Below are 19,967 nucleotides of genomic sequence, written 5' to 3' on the forward strand. Positions count from 1 at the left end.
ATTCAAATATCTCAAGACACGCCCCTGAAAGTTTGTTGCAATTACGAGCGGTCGGTTCCTCTCAAATAAGACCTCTTTGATGGTCTCCTCCAGTTGGGGAGCAACTTAACAGCCCTCGATGCTCGATACCAGAGACGCTATTGCTGAACCCAAAACGGTGGATAATATCGAACCTAATCGAGAAATGTTTACTAATTTCATGCAATTTATCGGCCAATAACCATTATCGCCGCCACCACTGCAGGAGCACAGGTTTATGAGTTATGGATCGTAGAGCAGCGTGTGCGCCTCTTTGCTGCAGTTTGGAAAATTTATGGCCGGGAAGTTGTAGAAGTGATCGTAAATTTTCCTGTTGGTTTTTAATTATTTAAAATCGATATGATCGCAATTTGATTAGAGTCTCGCGGAGAACTAACATTCTTTATGTTATGACTCCAATTTCACGTGTCTTAAGAACAATATAAGTATGATTGAGTGTATCCAACTAACCGTCGATAAATCAAGCCAATTTGTTACAGATTGCCTGTAGAGTCCTTTTCGGTGTAGTCATTTCAAGCTCGTAAACGCCTGCCATTGTCTAAACATGTACAGCATAATAGGATTATGTCTAAAAGGCGCGTGCCCCAAAGGCCGCTTAGTGCAAGATCAACCGAACCCTCAATTGGACCACGGAGACTGCAACAGGGGGTGCACTTCGCGTGGGTAGCGACGAACCCCCGGATATTCCCCATCTTGCCTGGTCTAGAGCTGCCGGCAGTGTCTGCAAGTCAGCATGTATCGGGTAATTAGTTTCAATGCTTCTTGTATTGATTGCTTTATTTGTACCCACCCGCAGTACGTCGTCTGAGCTGGAGTGCAGTAGAGAAGCGGTAATCTATATCTACTTGCAGCCTCTCGAGGGAAAACGGCATGCGTTTCTGCAGTGATTTAGTAATTGCTTATTTGTCCTATAGAGGAACGCGAGAAATAAAAGTTTGCCCTAATTGAAAATATTTAGAAAAAAATAAATAAAGGAGTTAAATTCATATGTTTGGGAACACCTTTTAAAGATGCAAATAAGCCATTCTTGCTAGAAGTACTGAAACTAGCTCGCCACCCCAAGTGCGTGCACCGTCAAGTCCAGACGACATCGACAAAATAAGTCTGGAAGTGATCACGCAAGCTTTACGCGTCGACTACTTCTTCGTTAGCGTTTCGCGCTAGACCGACACCGGAAAACCGATCGATCTTTCTTCGAAGACAGTGTCCCCAACATTACTGTAAAAACTAACTAACTAACTAGATTCGTACCTCAAAAGAGTCCGAGAAAGAGACAATATTTAATAATTTCAACCATGGACCACCTTTGAAAGCTTTATTAAATTTCTTCCCATGTCTTCAACTCAAAATTAAAGCATTTCAAACTTTGAAGTCCATAAATAATCGGGGACCGCGCGACTGGCAAGCATTCGTTTAATTAGTTTGTGGTCGATTCCCGCGTCCCGCAGACACGTGACAGAAGTGACAGAGCTGGAACATGTTTAAGCTAAATTACCTGAACAGTGTGTATAAATTCAAAGACCACGCGGTGGACCCGGTGGTCGCTATACTTTCTTGCAATACACCTACCACTAACTGGAAAACAACACGACATCGAGGAACGAATGCACCGACCGACAACAGGGGACACTTTTTCGGCCATAAATAACAAACTGCTGGACAGGGGCACGGCCGCGTAGGAATTATTAGACAGACCGGACGGCAGACATGATGGGATCGAGTAATTTTAGAAGGATTTTGGAAAATGTTACCGTTTTCTTAAAATTAATTGAAAGGAAGTGTGATATTGCATTATTATGTACAAGATTATGTATCATAATATCAGAAGTGAAAAGAAAAACTTTCTTTTTTGTAAATTGTTAAAATTTTGATTTAAATAAATAAATATTTCAAAGTAAGTCGTGACTAGAATGGCAGACTTCTCTTTAGAAAACTTACCTGTTAAAAACCATCTTACCTGAGATGAATTAATTACGCTCAGCCAGTACATCTAAGCACCATTTTTCCTGAAAAGAAACCAAACACTTTGTTTATACAAGTTTTTCGTTACTGCTACTACTGTTTGCACATTTTGTCGCAAATTAATCTTTTGTAAAAACATTTTTCTCATCTTCCCTGTAACTTACCAAACAACTCGTTTTGGAGTTTTTAACCAGTACTTTCCTGAATCAAATCATATGGTACGTTCGTTTGAACAGCCAGTGCGGCACTGAGTGCCGCACTCGTCGGTGTCAGTTTTGGTTCAATCGAACGTCATCTGTCAGTGTGCATGAAACTGAAAAAATATCGAGTGCGGCACTAGAGTTTCGGTTCCAAGATGGCGGCGAAACTCGTGCGGAACTAGCGCGAGTTTCTTCAAAGAAACACTTTGACAGCTCTGAGTGCGGCACTCAGTGTGGAACTAGCCATCAAACGAACGTACCAATAGAGTTGTGTTAAATTCTCCAAATGAGTTGAGTTCCACCATAGTGAGCTGTTCATGTTCAAACAACAATTCCCCACAAAAACAGCATGATTCGAAAAAAAAGTTCTCTTTATTAAAATGTTTCAGGGGGTTCCTTGGCCAAAATAATTTGACCCGTATTTTTTTGTTTGGCCATTAGGGTGACCTACGCCGTGTTAGGTAAAAAAACAGTTTTTTTTTTTAAATCATATCCACGCGCCATTTAATCCGATTTTAGCTATGATGAGTTTGGCTATTTGGGAAAAATAGTAAGAAGTTTCAAAAATCTAGCTTAACATTTGAAAAGGTCGTATGAAAACATAAAATGCTGTTTTGAAGGTCTCGGGATCAAAGAGCCTATGTCTGAAAACATTTTTACCTGATTCCTCGGAAAATTTTACATAATATATCAAAACATGGTGAAGTTATGTTTTCACTTTTCTGAGATACGATTTTCGTCATTTTCCCATTTCTGCGCGTGGCGCGTCGAAAACCTCAGTTTCTCACATAATTAAAACCATAACTTCACCATTTTTGATATGTTATGTAAAATTTTCCGAGTAATCAGGTACCGTAAACTGGGGTCAATCGGGACACATGGGGCGAATTGGGACAGCAGTTTTAACCATGTTGGAGGACAATATTTTGATTTTTCTGGTTGGTTTCGATTAGAACAGACTCAGGCCAACAAAATGTGTACATCCATTTCCAAATTTAAAAGCTTTGAGTGCTCTAAAAACTGCTGTCCCTATTCAGACTGTAGTCCCGATTCACCCCAGATTACGGTAACAATATTTTCAGACATAGGCTCTTTGGTCCCGAGACCTTCAAAACAGCATTTTAAGTTTTCATACGACCTATTCAAATATTAAGATGGATTTTTGAAACTTCTTACTATTTTCCCAGATAGCCAAACTAATCACCTTTCCTTTGCGCTGTTATTGGATAAAATGGCGCGGAGATATTTTTTGAAAAAAGTGGTTTTTGCGAAAATCGACGAAAATTGCCATTTTTTGGACCACCCTAACACGGCGTAGGTCACGCTAATGGCCAAACAAAAAAATACGGAACAAATTATTTTGGCCAAGGAACCCCCAGAAAAAATTTGATAAAGAGAACTTTTTTTTCGAATCATGCAGTTTTCGTGGGGAATTGCAGTAAATAAAAAATAAATGTTTTTTTTTTTATTTCTGCATAATAAATCTCATTAGGGGAACAGCATCTAATTCCAGCGTGCCTCTAATGTTGGCAGGTCAGAACTTTAACATTCAATTAAAGCTAGTTAAAAGCGTTTTCAACTGAATTCGAGTGATAAATAGCTCAATAAGAAGTGAGCAAGCAAGTTTCTATGAAAAGTTTTGCAAAATTAGTTGTTTAAATAGTGAAAATCAGCAAATTGGATGGAGTTAGGAGCGAGTGCTTAACCTGCCAAACATACGAGAATTTCCCCTACTTTGATAACTGAATTGTAAAATACACCGAATGGCACATTATTTTACCTAAAAATTTGTGCTCTTGTCACCCGGAAATTATCTTTTATATCTTGATTTTCATAAATGAATCAAACAAACACATTTTTTTGTTAAACAACACTCTCTCACTTTCTCTATTCATTTGATGTTTTAGTGATTTATTTTTCACTAAAATTGATTGCACTTTATATTTAAATAAACTCTAGTTAAAAAAGTTTATTTAATTATATATTAACAGTATACCTCACGCTTCTGATCTAAAACCAAGTCTTTGTCTGTTATCAAATTGTTCGCTCTACAGCATTGCCTTGGCCCCAATGCAAAGATTCTTACTGGAAACTAGGTGTCCGAAGGCTTGGAACAGAGAAGGAATCCAAACCTCTTTTCACACCTAAGCTCCCATTCACCGCGAGATTCGAACTGACGACCTGTGGATTGTGAGTTGGAAGACGCGACTCCTACACCTGTACTGAGCTAACAACCTAACCTCTAGGTAAAGGCCGGGACCAACATTTACTTACCCATGCGACGGAAGGCTCGATCAGACGAGTCTCGTCTCTAAAAATGGCACCGGGGCCTGGAATCGAAGCCAGGCCAACTGGAATGTTGGGCAATCGCACTTACCACTACACCACCGCACAGTGGGGAAAAAGGGGCCAAAAAAAATTACCGCAACCATCGATTGTTATACACCAAAAGCTTCGTTTTTGCACGAGGAAGAATAATCCGGTGGAATTCGTACTGCACGGAGTACAGGCCACCGGAAGATCCGGATTTGTGGAATTAGTGTCAAATTTATCCAATTGTGAACTGATACGCTTTCTTCATACATTAATATTCATGCAAAACAATCATAGAATAATATTAAATACCATAGTACCTATCGGAACCGGTTCCACCGATCTCCTGCGGCCACATCCGGAACCGCTTTATGAAACAGCTAAACCAATCATGCGACGTATCAAACTTCTTGATTTTGGATGGAGGGTATTCTTCTAGACGTATTGTTGTCTCCTTGACCGGTTCCCAGGTGCTCCGGTGGCCACATCCAAAGATCATATTTTTAAATTCCTGAAATCAATCTTGCGACATATCAAATTTCATGTTTTTAAAAGAGGAGTGTATAACTCATGTGCCCATCCGGACGTCTGATGCGAGATACAGAAAAAACCTTAAAAACGCTGTATCATTGGATTCTTTTGACTCAATAAGTTCGTTCACTCCTCAAAAGAACCGAATAAATCTCTATTTTCAGAATCTACAGAGAAATCCGGAATCGGTCACTTGGCCACGGAGATAATCCGGAACCTAGTGGGTTAGGTTTTTGTCCGGGTATGCAACCCAATCTACAAATCCCTTCTTGGTTATTGTCATAAATTCTTCAGAAAAACCATCCCAATTTGCTTAAAAACCTGTTCTGGACGTGTCAGGCATATAACATTGATCCCTTCATCAAAATAAACACTTAATATTACACACTGCATGTACATTTTTTGCAAACACAGATAAAAAGTTGCAACCGACTGGATTCAAACCCAGCACCAACAGTAAGGACTGGCGCCTTAGCCCACTCGGCCATCAGACCGATGAAAAGCTGTTAGAATAAACGCATATATGAGCTTGACATTTCTGTCAAGTAGGTTTCCCATACTGATAAATAAAAGTAAATCTTTCCCAGTTCCTGAGGGGAACACCCTTGAAGAGTGGCATTTACAAAGCGGATTCAGTGGCAGTTTTTCACTCAACTAATGTTAACATGTTAAGGTTAATGTTAACAATCCATAGGTCGCCTTCCTAAGGTGTCGTTGATAAGGTCCAGCTTTAACGATGCACTACCTTCCCTTTACTAAGCAATCGAATCCAGAAGAGAAACGATCACCAGTTGTGTTGGTCCGAGCCGGGATTTAAACCCCGTTCTACCGCTTACGAGGCGGAAGCGTAACTACTAAGCTACGTGGCTCGGTCTTTCCAATACTGACGGGCTACATATTTCAGGGTGTAAAATCACATAAAATTGCATAAAATAATGCAATATTTATTTTACACCCAGGCCTTTTGAACGCAGCTGGATTACAATTTTTTTAGCTGTGCAGGAACGGATGTTGAATTATACATCAAGTCTAATATGGCTTCCGACATGTCAAACGACACTGATCTGGCTCAGGAATTCAAATTTGACATCCTCAGTACGTTCTTTGGCCATTTGGCCACCCTGCCTTCAACCCGGAATATCAGTAAAATGGTTCCGATGGGCCAATTTCGGTAAATTCACAACTTTAGCGATTTGTCCGTTCTTTTGAGGGCTGAACGAACTTATTTGGTCAAAAGCAGTGATGTCAAACATCGCGACGCTCATTTTTGGTTTGCGGCACATTTTTTGTTTGTAGCGCTTTTCAGTTACGGAATTTGACAAAATTGTGTATATAGGACTAGTAGAACACACCAAATCGTACAACTTTGCTGAACAAAGTATTGATTTTTGATGAATACAAAAAAAGTTACAACCAAAAATGCGTTAGGCAAACGAAAGCATCGCGAACCATTGGACCTGATGTCTGAATTCTTCTTGTAAGTTTTTGCGTATGATTTTTACAGCTATACAATGTTCTGAAGAAAGTTGTGAGTTTTATAAGTGCTTCCAACATTTTGTCGAATTCCGTAACTGAAAAGCACTACACACGAAAAATGTGCCGCGAACCAAAAATGATCGTCGCAATGCTTGACATCACTGGTCAAAAGTGTCCAAAGATATAGCATTTTTTAGTTTTTTCGGTATCTCGCATCAGACGTTCGGCCTGTAAGGGTTAAAAACTTGGATAAATAAAGCAATAGAAAGATAACGTAGTCATATTTATACCAACAAAACCAATCGACTTCATTTTGCTGGGCAATATAGGACGCCGTCTATTTTTAGCCAATAACTCAGCATAAGCCTTTCCCATTTTGAGGTCATGTCGAGGAATTTCAGGTGCTCACTTCTTAAATGATAGATTATGATGTTAGAAACAATGTTTTCTTAGACAAGAAAAAAAAATAAAATACTTTCTCGTACCCCCTAGTCGATTTACTGAAAAAAGTCACTTTTTTAACAAATTTTCTAAAATCGCTTGGAATCAATACAAAAACTGATCCGGTCATCAAAAACTGATGAAAATTCATCATTTTCTGGGGTAAAATTTATCATTTATTTTGCCACAAAATCTGTCACCATTTCCTGATGAATATTACCATAATTTTTTTTCTGTGTAGGGGGTGCGAGAAAGTATTTTATTATTTTTTCTTGTCTAAGAAAACATTCTTTCTAACATCATAATCTAATCATCATAAAATTTTGCGGTGGTTAAGTTAATGTAATCTTTCTAAAGGAATATGAATAAAACTAATATTTTGAAAGGAATTTTGAGGCAAAGTTACAAACAAAAATAAAGGTATTAAAATTAAAAAGCCAATCTATTCAACAAGTAAAAAAACGTTTCTAATTAATGATAAATTTAACACTGTTTTCTTAATATATTTTACTTACCAACATTGTAGATGATCATTGAACGGCAAAAGGTGTTTCACTTTTTGTAGCCCAGCGCAACACTTCCTTGTAAGGGCCGTAACCAATTACATTCCAAAACCTTTCCATAACTAATCGGAATAGTAAAAGTTGTAAAACTATTTTTTTTTTATTTTAATATCTTATATTTTGATTATTATATATGATTTTAATCATTGACAAACACCATAAATCCACTTATCGACTATTTCAGTGATAGAGTATATAATAGATTTTTTTCCAGCGTAGCGTCTCACAAGCAGGATTTTGCACTCGGTGTTGCGCTTCCTAACGCTTTTCCATTTCGGCACGAACCTAGCTTTTGCGAGCATTATACTCGGCTAGTGGCTGTATCGCCAACTGAGCTTACATTAACCATGTTTAGCTTCACTTTAGTTCAGTTGGCAAATACCTATCGATACTACAAATTTGGACTACACTAATGAAACTGAGACAAATATTTTCGAATAGTTAGGTCTATTTCATACTCTATGAAACTGTTGAGTAACCTATTCCATTATCATTGTTTATCTGAAACTAACCTAAAACATCTATTTTTTTTATTTCTCTTGTATTTACTGTGGTACCTTTTTGCAAAGGTTTATTACTAGAACTAATTTTACACTTTTTGATCGTGATTATCAACGTGGTACATTTTTCATGTAGCATCTCTCCAAAATACTCCACAGTGAGGAGTATGTTTCTATTCGACATCACTTTTCATTTCACTACAATGAACCAGTTCATTGGATAGGCTACCAAGAACCATTCCAAAATTTTTCTCAGGCATTACTGAGACACCATCATCATCACTTTTGGCTGCTTCAAAGTTGTCTCAAATACTTGTTTTGACATTTTCAATTCTGTCATGGTCAAGACCTCCCAGTCACGACGTTCTAGCAGGATTCTAGCAGAATTTTCATAGAGCTGGATAATCTTACAGCATTCTAGCAGAAATGTTGCACTGTTCTAGCAGGGTTCTGCTAGAATATTTCGTGACTGGGTTCTATTGCAAGATTTCGTATCCTGACTCTAATTTCGAAGGGTTGTTGTTGTTGTTAATTCTTTATTTGTGGCAGCTTTAACCTTTGCGGTCATTTTTTGCCCGAAGGTTCATATGTACTGCTTATATTTAAAGTGAACCCCCTGCACTATAATCTACGATTGCATAATATAACTCAATTGCTGCTCACGGTGGTATTCCATTAGGAGCAACTTAAAAATGTCAAACTTATTTGAAGTGTCCGAGTTTGTTTTATGACAAACACGAATTTTTCAAAACTGCGACAAGAATGCAAGCAAAGTTTTCCGCAGTGGAATATCCCCTTAAGATTATAAGTCAAAACTTAAACTACTGGCTAAATCAACATAATCGTGCTATTTGAGTTGCTTAATTAAACCTTTTTTTTTTAATTCAAGTGTTACATACGTATTTAAACATCGATAAAACTTCAGCAATATTCTTTCAATACTCAAAACTTACCATCTCTACCTCCCGCGGCCGGCGCCACTCCAGCCGCCTGCGCCTTGCTGGCCAAGGTTCTTTTCCTCAACCGGAAACACCTGGCACGGCCAGCCAATGTTCAGCTTGAACAATTCCAGCGCTGCCGGCAGCGCGTCCTGGTGCAGAAAGTCAACCAGATAAAACGGTATCTCCTTGTGCTTCTTGTCGAAGCGCGTCCAGATGTTGGTGATGGTGCCGCACATCTTGAACGTGTCGTAGATGGCGAGCTCGCTGTGGCCTGGTGTTTATGGGGAAAGTTTAAATTACCCAAAGGACCATTTTTAAGGTTCTGTCGCTGGGATTGGGTTTGTTCACTGAATAACTAACTTATTCCACAACATTTTAGAATAAAATTATTAGTCCCACATCACAGTGTAGCTACCTGTCAAACATAAACATGGTTATGACATTCCAGTCACGACGATCTAGAAGAGTTCTTACACAGCTGAATATTCTTACAGCATTCTAGCAGAAATGTTCCACCGTTCTAGGAGAATTGTGACAGAATTATCTCTGTTAGAATATTTCGTGGCTGGATGGTGCTTTCGTTTGGGCTCATTGAGTGATGATTCTTAAGAAGGTATTAGATTATGACAAACAAATTAACTCGCACTTTTAGACAGTTTGACTGCTTTGTTTACAGAAACGTCAGCCATCATACATTTTGCTTGTTTGCGAGTTTTCCGCCACCAAATTTGCGACAGTAAGCTACGCTGTGGTGCGGGTCTATCTATTTTGCTTAATATTGATCAAACATAAATATTGAATGTTTCAAAAAGTAGGGGAGAGTGGGGAGACTTGATCCCCTTTTTTTGTATCGCACATAACTCTGTCAATTTCTCACAAAACTATAAACTTTTTGCATGAAATGAAAGCTTAAACATTCATCTATGTTTGGCTAATAAGGGTATTTCATCAGATGAACTCTTCGAATCATGCCAAGCGTTTTAAAAAAATATTTTAAACTGGCATTTTAAAAATGTTAGGGGTAACTTGATCCCCCTTTCAACATTTTGAAGAAATCTTAAGCAAAATGTTTCTTATTCATCCAAACTTTTAATTTTCTATAAGTTACAGCAATTTCACATAAAACCTGTACGTTTGTGTTCAAAATATAACAAGTTTATTATGTTAAATATTTAAAAACTTAAAATATTATTTTTTTAGACCAAAATTAAGCATGTTTACAAAAGCTGGTAATTTTTGTTTACGAAACTTTTGAAAAATGGTTCAAACTGCAGTAAGTTATGTACAACTATACTAAAGGAAACTATGTATGAAAACCCAGCTCAATTAATGAATCTTGAGGCTGATTCCAGTGACTGTAAAAATGCAGGGATCAAGTCTCCCTAAACGCACTTTTTTAAACAATTGATTGTAAAAATAGTATGACGATAAATTTAACATCAAATGCGTAAGGGTTTTGGAGTTGATAAGTTTATCAAACAATTCATGTATAAAACATATTTTTTTGAATAATTTTTGAGTGTTTTCTATACATATCAACACAAAGAAAAAAGATCTCTTGGAAGTTTTTGCAGCTCGTTTTAGAAAAATGTGTGTAACTGAATCTAAACATTTTTTAATTTTTTTCTTTGTTTTCTACAATGAGTTTTAGTTAACTTCGCACAACTTTCTAGAACAAAGCTAATTGTTTTACCCACATGCTGACGAGATACAGGCTTGGGATCAAGTGTCCCCGGGGATCAAGTCTCCCCACTCTCCCCTATATCTAAAAATAAACACCTTTAACTAAATATTTAAATCCGAATAAAAAACCTAAAAGAGACTTATTTTGCACAAGCGTGCAAGTGCGCTTACCTTCGTGCACAAACACCTTGATCGCGTGGCCCGGTCTTGGCCAGACCACCATGTTGGACTGCTGCACGGTCAGCAGCATGTTGCGATACCGCTTCAGGTGCATCGTACCGATGGCTCGCCTGGCCTGTTCCACCGTTTCGAACGTGATGTGGGCCCGCTTCCGCTTGATGCGCGTCATGTTGACACCGTTGACCGACTTGATCGCAACGATCTGGCCAAAGCGGCCAAACAGTTCGGTCAACTCATCGTCGGTGGTGAAGTACGACAAGTTGCTGACGAGGACTGGCAAGAAGGAGGCAAATTTGTGAGTGAGTCAGTCCTCCGCACAGAGCGAGGGTTCCTACCTGTGTTATCGTCAAACTCCGCGGCCACTTGGCGCCGCTGGTTCGGCAAAGGTTCGGGACTGATCGAGAAGCGTTCGCTGTTCGCGGATCGACTTCTGCTCCGCCCTGGCCCATCGTTCCACGTTGGCGACTTGCCCGTCGATCGACTTGTGGAAGCGAACGGATCTGTCGATGGGGAGCGAGTTACGGGTGCACGGTTGAGGTGATCCGGCAGGGTCATCGGGGAGGGCGATCGCGATCGCTGAACCGTGCTGTAGTCGGTTTGATCTTCCTGAACGGCGGGGTTTTTCGAGAGATACGGTTGGACGACGTTGTTCTTGATGTAGTCCGCGTGGATGATCGAGAGTATCATCTCCTGCTGAGTGGTGGTAAACAGCTTGAACGTTTCCTTGGACCGGAACCACTTTTCCGCTTTGACGGAAAGCAAAAATTTGATCTTCCCGTACAGGCTGAGCTTCACAAACCTTGGCAGTTTTTGGTTGTACATGAGATCGTCCACGAGTCGGACTTTCTCGATGGTTTCGAGGGTTGGAAAGGCCGAGTTCTTAAGTTGCGTTCCGAGCTTTTGGATCAAGCTGTTTGTGGCGGGAGACATTTTGAACTCTTGTGATCTTTTCTTCTTCTGCTGAAAAGCGGGTTGATGTCGCGGAGTAACGACGGGCGTTGGCGGTACTTCAACGGGAACGATCGTGTGCACGGTACGCGGAATTTCCGGTTTTAACGCGTCTGGGAAGTTTTTGATGTAGTCCGCGTGGATGAGGGATAATAGCATGTGCTGTTGAGGATAGGTGAACAGCGTGAACGAGTACGCGCAGCCGAACCCGTTGGCGCCACTGATCAGGTGCTTGATCTTGTCATCTACCGATAGACTTGTAAACTTTTTGAACGTTCTGTGCTGCTTGATGATCCCGTCCACAAGCTTGAGCTGTTCCATCATCGGCATTGTGCAGAACGCTTGGGTATCGCTCATCTCAGCTTCAATTTTCTGCATCAACTTTCGCATAGCTGGGGTTATGTTGGGGCCTGCATTGTTCATGGGATCCGTGGGTCCCATTGGTCCGGGCCCCAAAGGTTGAGGGTTGTTCTTGACGAAGTCTGCATGAATCAGCGCTAACAGCTGCTGCTGTTGGGGATAGGTAAACAATCCGAATGCATAGGAAGCAGGGAATCCGTTGGCACCACTGCACAAATATCCGATCTTGGTATCCATTGGCATGTTTGTGAACTGTTGGAACTGTAGATGCTGGTTTATGATCCCGTTGACCAGTCGGTACTGCTCGATCATCGGCATTGTGCTGAACGCTTGCGTGTAGCTCATTTCGGTTTCAATCTTCTGCATTAGGCTTCTCATCAGAGGAGTAATCTGAGGTTGATCCGGATTTGATGGAGGTCCGTTGGGACCCATGGGTCCGCCCGGAGGACCACCTATTGGATGTCCTGGACCCATCGGTCCTCCTGGTCCCATTGGACCTCCGGGTCCCATTTGACCTCCCATTGGATTTCTCGGTCCCATCGGTGGACCCGCATTCCAGCCTGAGGGACCTTGCTGCTGCACAGGCGGTCCCCATTGACTCGCCATCGGTGGTCCCGATGGCATTCCTCCAATATCTCCGTACACGTCGTTCGCAGCGTTTTCTTGCGACATCATAGACGGTACCGGCGCTCGTTGTCCTCGTTCTCGTCTCCTTCCCAGAAGCTCACCGAACGTTGTCGAGTTGTCGTAATCTTGCGAGTCTTGCGCAGGCTCCACCACCCTTTGCACCTTTGATCTTCTGGAGCCCAACAGTTCAGCATCCTCGCTGGTGTCAAGCTTCCTTCTTGATGCCAGCTGGATTCGCAGCCTTTCCATTTCCGGATCATCATCGATTGGTTCCTCCAGCGTGTGCTTTCTCAGGCCCATCGTTTGCCAGGAATTGCTGACCTCACTCAAACCGGGAACATCATTCGCGTTCGTTGAATCGAAGGATCCCATCGACTCCTGGGCATAGTAACCCTGTGATGTCATCCCACCGGCAGGTTCCGCATCGTCATCAAAGTTAGAATACCCGTAGCAATCGTCCTCTTCCGTCAAGTCAATCTGATACGATTCCTCCTCCCTCGCGGCTTCCCTTTCCGGACCTTCCTCAAAGTCGTGCTCCTGCTCCCGAATCCTGCTCGTCTGCACCGCGCACTTTCCTACAGCCGTCACGGTCAGTGCCGCCGGCAGCCACTTGGCCTGATCCAGTCCCACAACGGCCGCATCGTCCGACTCTCGCAGCACAAACTGGACCGTGCCCAGCTCGCAGTACGTGTCGTAAATGTCCTCGTCGTACACGTCCACCAGTGGACCCGTAACCCGCACGCACCGCTCCGGATCGAGCAGCACCCGCTCGCTGGCCAGGTGGATCAGCACGCGCCGGGTGTTCATGAAGCGTTGGTTCATCGTGCAGGCACGGCGAGCCTCCAGCAGCGTGTCGAAGCTGACGAACGCTTCGGCGAAGCGGCGCCCCTTGTGCAGTTCGCGCAGGTTGATCACGTTGCCGTGCTTGCGGAAGTACTCCCGGAACTGGACCATCGTGGTGCCCTTCGGATAGTTTAGGATTCGCACTGGGGTGAAGATGGAGAAGTGGGATTCAGAACGAGTAATGGGACGCATTTGCCAGGACTGGGGAGTCAAGCGCTTTTAGAGTCGGAGTCGCTAAATCATGAGAAGTCGGAGTCCCTGCAATAGCTACCCGACACCGCAGTCCTGGTTTTTGCCGTGAGACACAGGAAGCTGGATGGGTTCTTGAGTGGCTGATACACGTAGATTAATCAAACTGCTGGATTTCCAAATCAACAAGCTCTCAGACTCGAGTTGACGGAGATAAGAGACATCCTTGAAGACGTAACCTAGTTACGGAGGGAGACATTTTGTAACTAGGAACTGTCTTCGTTTAAGTCTAATGTTTTGCGTGATCTAACTTTTGACAGCTACTCATGGCCTGCTACAATCCTCAAACATTCATGATCTTATAACTGAACCTTCTGCTTAGTTCTATAAAGCCGCCAGAGTCGAATTTCATAACCGAATTCGACTCTCTCGGCTAAACCGAAACGAAGAATCGAGCCGTGACCGAACTCTCAGTGATCCATCGATGAGGACCAGACGAGCAAGGACAGACCAAGCCAATTGAAACACAGCTCTTGACGAACAGCGAAACAATCAAGAAATAACAACACTTTAAAATGACAGTTCACATCTATGCGCTGTAACGGCATCAACCAGTGATAGCTATGCTGCAACTGCAGAAACCAGCGGTTCTTGCGTAAACCGAAGTTGACAGGATTTCCAGGATCTGATACTCTAAACTGTAAAGAGTTAACTCTTGAAATGCACCACAACTGTTATACCTTCATTCCGGTAGTACTCCTCACTCGGACTGCGGTAAGACTCGTCCGGAACCGTCACCAGCCGGGTCTGCTCGGCACGTTGCTCCTGCTCCATCAGGTAGCTCAACGTTTCCTCCTTCTCCAACCGGGTACTAGTTTTCGGGAACATTTCCGGATACGGCGGCACGCCCGAGTTGTAATTTCCTGAAGTAGAGTCAATTTATCAGCGTGATGGTCTGGAAATCAGGCACCTTCAACCTACTCTCGGTGTAATTCGTGACCAGCACGTTCTCCCCGGCAATCTGCTTCACCTTGAGCGCCTGAATCACGGCGTCCGCCGAGCGGAACCGCACGATCGTGCAGTGCCGAACGGCGTCAACCCGGTGGATGTAGCTGACCGGGCCGCACTCGCTCATCGCTTCGAAAATCTCGTCGTTGGTGATGACTGGAAACCCCGTTCTTATTAGTACCGATACTTGCACAAGACCAAAACTATGACTTACAAGTGTTGGTTCCCTGCAACAGCACGGCCAGCTTCGAGGACACCTCGCCGTACGTCAGCTGCGGATGGAACACGTCCAGGCAGCCACCCTGGAAGTAGTGCGGACCGGCCAGGAACACCTTGCGGGCCGTTTTCGGGTCCAGATAGGTGACGCCGGCGCTGTTGGTCATCACCGAGATGGCGGACTTTTCCATCACCCAGTCGAGGATCTTGCCAAATCGCTCGAAATAAGCCAGCGCGTCCTCTTCCGGCGTTTGGCGCGGGATGTTGGTGACGAGGACTGGAAAAGGGGTTTCGTTGGAAGCGGGATGGTATTAAATGAGCGAAAAGGAATCCGGTTAGGATTCTGCGGTTCAGGTTTGTTGAAGCAGCTTCCAGGAACATTTTAAATGAGCGAAAGGGGATCCGGTATACTTACGTCTGGTCTCCGATTCCGCTTCCGGGCGATACTTTAGTCCAAGGGCTGAAAAGAATCAACATTAGAGACAACTTAATGTTCGCAATCCCATCATCGCCTACCCCCGCACTTCTCCCGAATACTCCCGAACTCGGGCGACCTCTCGAGCAGCATCGAGACGTTCCTCCGGATCGGCTGAATGTTCATCTTGAAGCCCTTCAGAAACTGGTTGTGCAGATTCATCGCCCCCTCGAGACTTTCCGCGTGCACGAACCCGACGTACCCGTAGTTGTGGGCCGGCTTGAGGACCGCCTCGATGGCCCCGATTGTCCGGAACCGTTTGTACAGGTCCTCCTCGGAGATTTCTAAGTAAAGTCAAGAGAATATCACAGAAATATTCATAACAATTAAAACCAAATACTCGCCATCACTCAAGTTCATCACCATCGCCGTGTTCTTCGGGGTGAAGACGGCGTCCGAGTTGACTTCGGTCACCAGCAGCCGGTTTCCGTCCAACAGGGTCTGGTTGAGCATCAACGCCCACTGCTGATCCTCAAGGTTCGCAAACCTGATGAGCGCTACCTTCGTGGGACAGTAGGTGCAGTCCTCCAGCCGGAAGCAAAAGTCCAGCACCGGACCCCGGCCAGAGCCGAAGAAATCCCACAGCACCTCCTTCGTGGTGGACTTGGCCAGGTTGCCGACGTAGACGGCGTAGCCGGAGTCGGGATTGTCTGCGGGGGGAGAATCTTGAAATAATTGGTCAAATGGGAATAAAAGCTGATTACCTGTACCGTCCGACGTGCTCGGCTGTTTGTCTCTTCTCTTAACTTTGTTCATTATCTAAAATTATAGTTATTTACGGCAAAAATTGCAAATTTGTTACAAAATTTTATTTAAGCTTGGATTACAAACTTTCTTCCAAGTCTCTGAGCGAAGAAAACAAATCAACACTGTCAAAAGTGTGCACGCTGAAAAGTATACGGTACAACTCGTTTTAACTTTTAACCAAAATCGCTCTTGTTCACGTAAACGTGTAATAAATCAGGAGAGCCTCCACTGTAAAAAGTGACAGATCTTAGCACGCTCTTGCTGTTTGTTATGGACACACGACGGTTACCTGCGCAACGAGGAGACAACGTTTTTCCGTTCTGATGTAAAAGTTCAGGATTTGATTGTAAAATTTACGTTACAATCGTTGTAATTTTGTGCACAAGCAATTGCAGTGGTGGGTTAAACAAACGGTCAAAGTAGATGAGTCGTAAACATAACCGGTGCAGTGTTAATGCTACAAGGATGACCATCATGACGAAGAACTTTAGATACTTGAATAGCACGTCCCTAGATAGAAAAGGGTGTATCAGCTTCAGGCGTTTAGTTTCGCTTAGCGAAATTTTTGATTGCTACTCTGTATAGAGCCCTAAGACGAAGTTCAGTATAATTAGTTCAGAACAACTTCTAATGTCTATAAAAGACTAATGTTATAAAAAGTTTAATCCAGTTAAATCAATCAAAAGATCCATGTAAAAAAAAACTTTAAAAGCTGGAGTTTGATGACTTAATTAGTAGCAGTAATCTAGGTCTTAATCAACATTATTTCAAAATTAATAAGAATTGCTTTTATTTAAAATTTCTCATGGAAAAGATGTGTCAAGCAAAAGTGCATTTTGATCAAGAGTTGGATAGACGGAGCCATGAGAAGGGCAAAACCTTGCGTGCAGCACGCAACCTACGGGATAGCAATTAACATAACTTACTCTTCATCCAGATTTTCGATACCACTAAAACAATCCAGAAATGAGTGAGGAAACGAGCAAAAAACCAATGACCGACGAGGAGCGTCTCCAGCTCGCCGCCAAGCTGGACAAGGAACTCGACCAGTTCATAAACTCGCGGGAAAAACGTAGCTACACCGATGGATGGCCCGAGGACCGCTGGGAGGAGGAGATGGCCAAGCATCCGTTCTTTATGACCAAAGCCCCGGAACCTGGCGAAGAGCTCAGCCCGCTGATGAAAGGTCTCCAGCAGCTCAAGTACGACCCCGAGGAAAACACCGCCCAGGAACTGGCCGAAGCGTACAAAGAGGACGGCAAATGGCACATGCAGAACAAGCAGTTCCGGCTGGCCGTCTGGAGCTACACGGAAGCGCTCAAGTTCAACGTGACCGAAGCGGAGTACAAATCCGTGCTGTACAACAACCGTAGCGCGGCCCACTTCTTCATCAAAAACTACCGATCCTCACTGCTGGACGCCCAAAAAGCACTGGAACTCAAACCAGACTACGAAAAAGCCCGCTGGAGGGCCGCCCAGTGCGCGGATCACCTCAACCGGTACGACCTGTGCGTCGAACTTTGCGACCAAGTCCTGAAAGCCGAACCAACGAACGCGCAAGCGCTGGAGTTGCGCAAAAAGGTCATCGCGCGCAAGACACTCAAGGAGCGGGACGAACGCAAAGCGGAACAGGCCAAGCGCCGGAAGGTGGAGCAGTTTGCGCGAACCGTTGAGCAGCTCAAGCAGCGAGGCGTTAAATTTGAGGAAAAGGACGCGCTGACCAACGAGGCGCGGCTGAAGCCTCGGCTCGCGCCGCTGGAGGACTTTATCGTGACGGCGGACAGCAACGGCGTGCTGCACTGGCCAACGGTGTTTTGCTATCCGCAGTTTCTGAGTACCGACTTCCAGCAGCAGCTGTCCGAGGAGTTGACGTAAGCCTTATTCAGCTTCCTTGACTAGAGATATTTGTCTAAAAGAGGTTTTGTTTCAGGATGGAGGAGGTGCTGCTCAACATGTTCGCCGAACCGATGGAACTCGACGAGGACGGCCAGTACGCGGCGCACACGGTGAACGTGTACTACGAGAACCGCATCTCGGCGGTCGTTCGCAAGGTGGACCTCAAGATGAAGATCAAGGATATCTTGAAGGAGAAAACGTGAGTTTGCCCAACATAAAATATAGATTTGTTAGATATCAACTTTTGCTGAATGTCTCTTTCAGATTCTATGTGTATGAAGGAACGCTTACATTCTACATCTTAGTCAAGGGATCGCCCTACGAGGCGCTCTATCTAGGGGAGACTCGGACGCCGCTCAAACTGAACAAGTAGTTTCGGTTAAAACTACAAAACGGACCACAGAGCACATAATCAAAGTTTAGCACTTGAATAGATGGTAACACCTATTTATTACTGCTTCCCAGACGTATTGAATGGTTTTATCTTTTACAATATCACCTCCATCTTTTAAGTTCCAGATCTAAAGATCTGTTCTAGCCTCGATAGTATCTCGAACTTGGAAACTAGTTTAGTCTTCTTATCAAATTTGATTATTTGATTAAGTTTTATTGGAAGACTTAAGGGAGAAGGAGTTTTACAGTCGATGGAATTCCAAAGAGTATTCCAAAACAAAGCTGGCGACTTCAAAGCGAAGAAAAGCTCTGACAACACAGAAAACGCATCGAAGGGGGATATACTTTCGGAGAGGAAGGTTCTGGGGGATCACTCAGTACACCAAGTCACGTAGATTTCGCGTGAATCAGGAACAGAGAACCAGACATACCGCAGCTGGTTAAACAGTGTAAACGCTGTCTTATTGATCCAAGCAATATGCGCAGCGATTTTGGTTCAAGTACCCTTGGTACAGAGTGTGCTATCGTATCCTGCACAGCATAACGTCCTTCTTCCGGGATTATTATCATTATCCATTCTCTCTGTTATGGTAACGTAGCTTGGCAACGTTACCAGCCAATTGGTTTACTTGTACAGCTCGAACAACCCCCGGGTCATGAGCTGTCTCCAGATACGTTGCCATCTAACTCGGTTCTGTTCTGCTTCGATCGTGTCGGACATCGCACCCGAAATCTTCAGGCTGCACCGTGCCCCGTCTATCTTGATTTCACCAGTCTGATCAGCTTCCCGGGAAAGGCGTTCACGTACATGATCTTCCATAGCTTTTCGCGATCGACCGAGTCGTATGCGGCTTTGAAATCGATGAACAGATGGTGCGTCGGGATCTGGTACTCGCGACAATTTTTGAGGATTTTGCGTAGTAAAAAGTCGTCGATTTCCACTCCACGAAACCGGCTTGGTACGTCCCCGCGAAATCTTTTGCTCGCTCCGACAGACGACAAACAATGATCTGAGACAGCAATATTTAAGCCGCGTTGAGAATTGGCTCGATAGTTCTCACATTCCAACTTGTCCCCCTTCTTGTAGATCGGGCATATTACTCCCTCTTTCCACTCCTCCGGTAGCTGTTCTGTGTCCCAGATCTTGACTATCAGCCGGTGCAGATAGGCCCCCAACTTCTCCGGGCCCAACTTGATGAATTCGGCTTCGATACCATCCTTACCCGCTGCTTTGTTGTTCTTCAGCTTCTTGATGGCATCCTTAGCTTCCCTCATCGTGGGTGCCGGCTTGTCTTCGCTGTCCACCATACCGCTGACATCGTTTCCTCCGTCGCCCTGGTACTCCGCCTCAGGTGCTCGTCGAAGTGCATCTTCCACCTTTCGATCACCTCGCCCTCGTCCGCCAAGATTTTACCATTCTTATTCCGGCACATTTC

General features: G+C 43.7%; 2 protein-coding genes across 3 annotated transcripts; one reads left to right on the top strand and one right to left on the bottom strand.

Annotated features, from left to right (window-relative positions):
• Window positions 1-1,923: 1,923 nt before the first annotated feature.
• Window positions 1,924-16,360, bottom strand: LOC6045077. 2 transcript variants are annotated; one of them, XM_038253167.1, is made up of 11 exons: window positions 16,200-16,360; window positions 15,840-16,145; window positions 15,537-15,779; window positions 15,436-15,480; window positions 15,019-15,297; window positions 14,778-14,960; window positions 14,537-14,719; window positions 11,165-13,750; window positions 10,821-11,102; window positions 8,979-9,237; window positions 1,924-2,045 (listed from the first exon to the last, which is right to left on the bottom strand). In XM_038253167.1, the coding sequence occupies exons 1-10, from the start codon at window positions 16,249-16,251 to the stop codon at window positions 8,984-8,986; spliced, it is 4,413 nt and encodes a 1,470-aa protein (XP_038109095.1). In that variant the 5' UTR covers window positions 16,252-16,360; the 3' UTR covers window positions 1,924-2,045; window positions 8,979-8,983. The 2 variants fall into 2 exon arrangements, with proteins under 2 accessions (XP_038109095.1, XP_038109094.1); XM_038253166.1 differs by lacking the exon at window positions 1,924-2,045 and having other exon boundaries at window positions 7,618-9,237.
• A 132-nt stretch (window positions 16,361-16,492) lies between these two features.
• LOC6045076 (DNA polymerase interacting tetratricopeptide repeat-containing, protein of 47 kDa) lies at window positions 16,493-18,604 on the top strand. Its single transcript, XM_001862453.2, has 4 exons — window positions 16,493-16,639; window positions 17,180-18,113; window positions 18,173-18,337; window positions 18,403-18,604. Exons 2-4 carry the CDS (start codon window positions 17,209-17,211, stop codon window positions 18,509-18,511), a joined length of 1,179 nt encoding a protein of 392 aa, XP_001862488.1. The 5' UTR covers window positions 16,493-16,639; window positions 17,180-17,208; the 3' UTR covers window positions 18,512-18,604.
• Window positions 18,605-19,967: the final 1,363 nt, after the last annotated feature.

The sequence above is a fragment of the Culex quinquefasciatus genome, chromosome 2, assembly GCF_015732765.1.
Source record: "Culex quinquefasciatus strain JHB chromosome 2, VPISU_Cqui_1.0_pri_paternal, whole genome shotgun sequence".
Classification (NCBI taxonomy): Eukaryota; Metazoa; Arthropoda; class Insecta; order Diptera; family Culicidae; genus Culex; species Culex quinquefasciatus.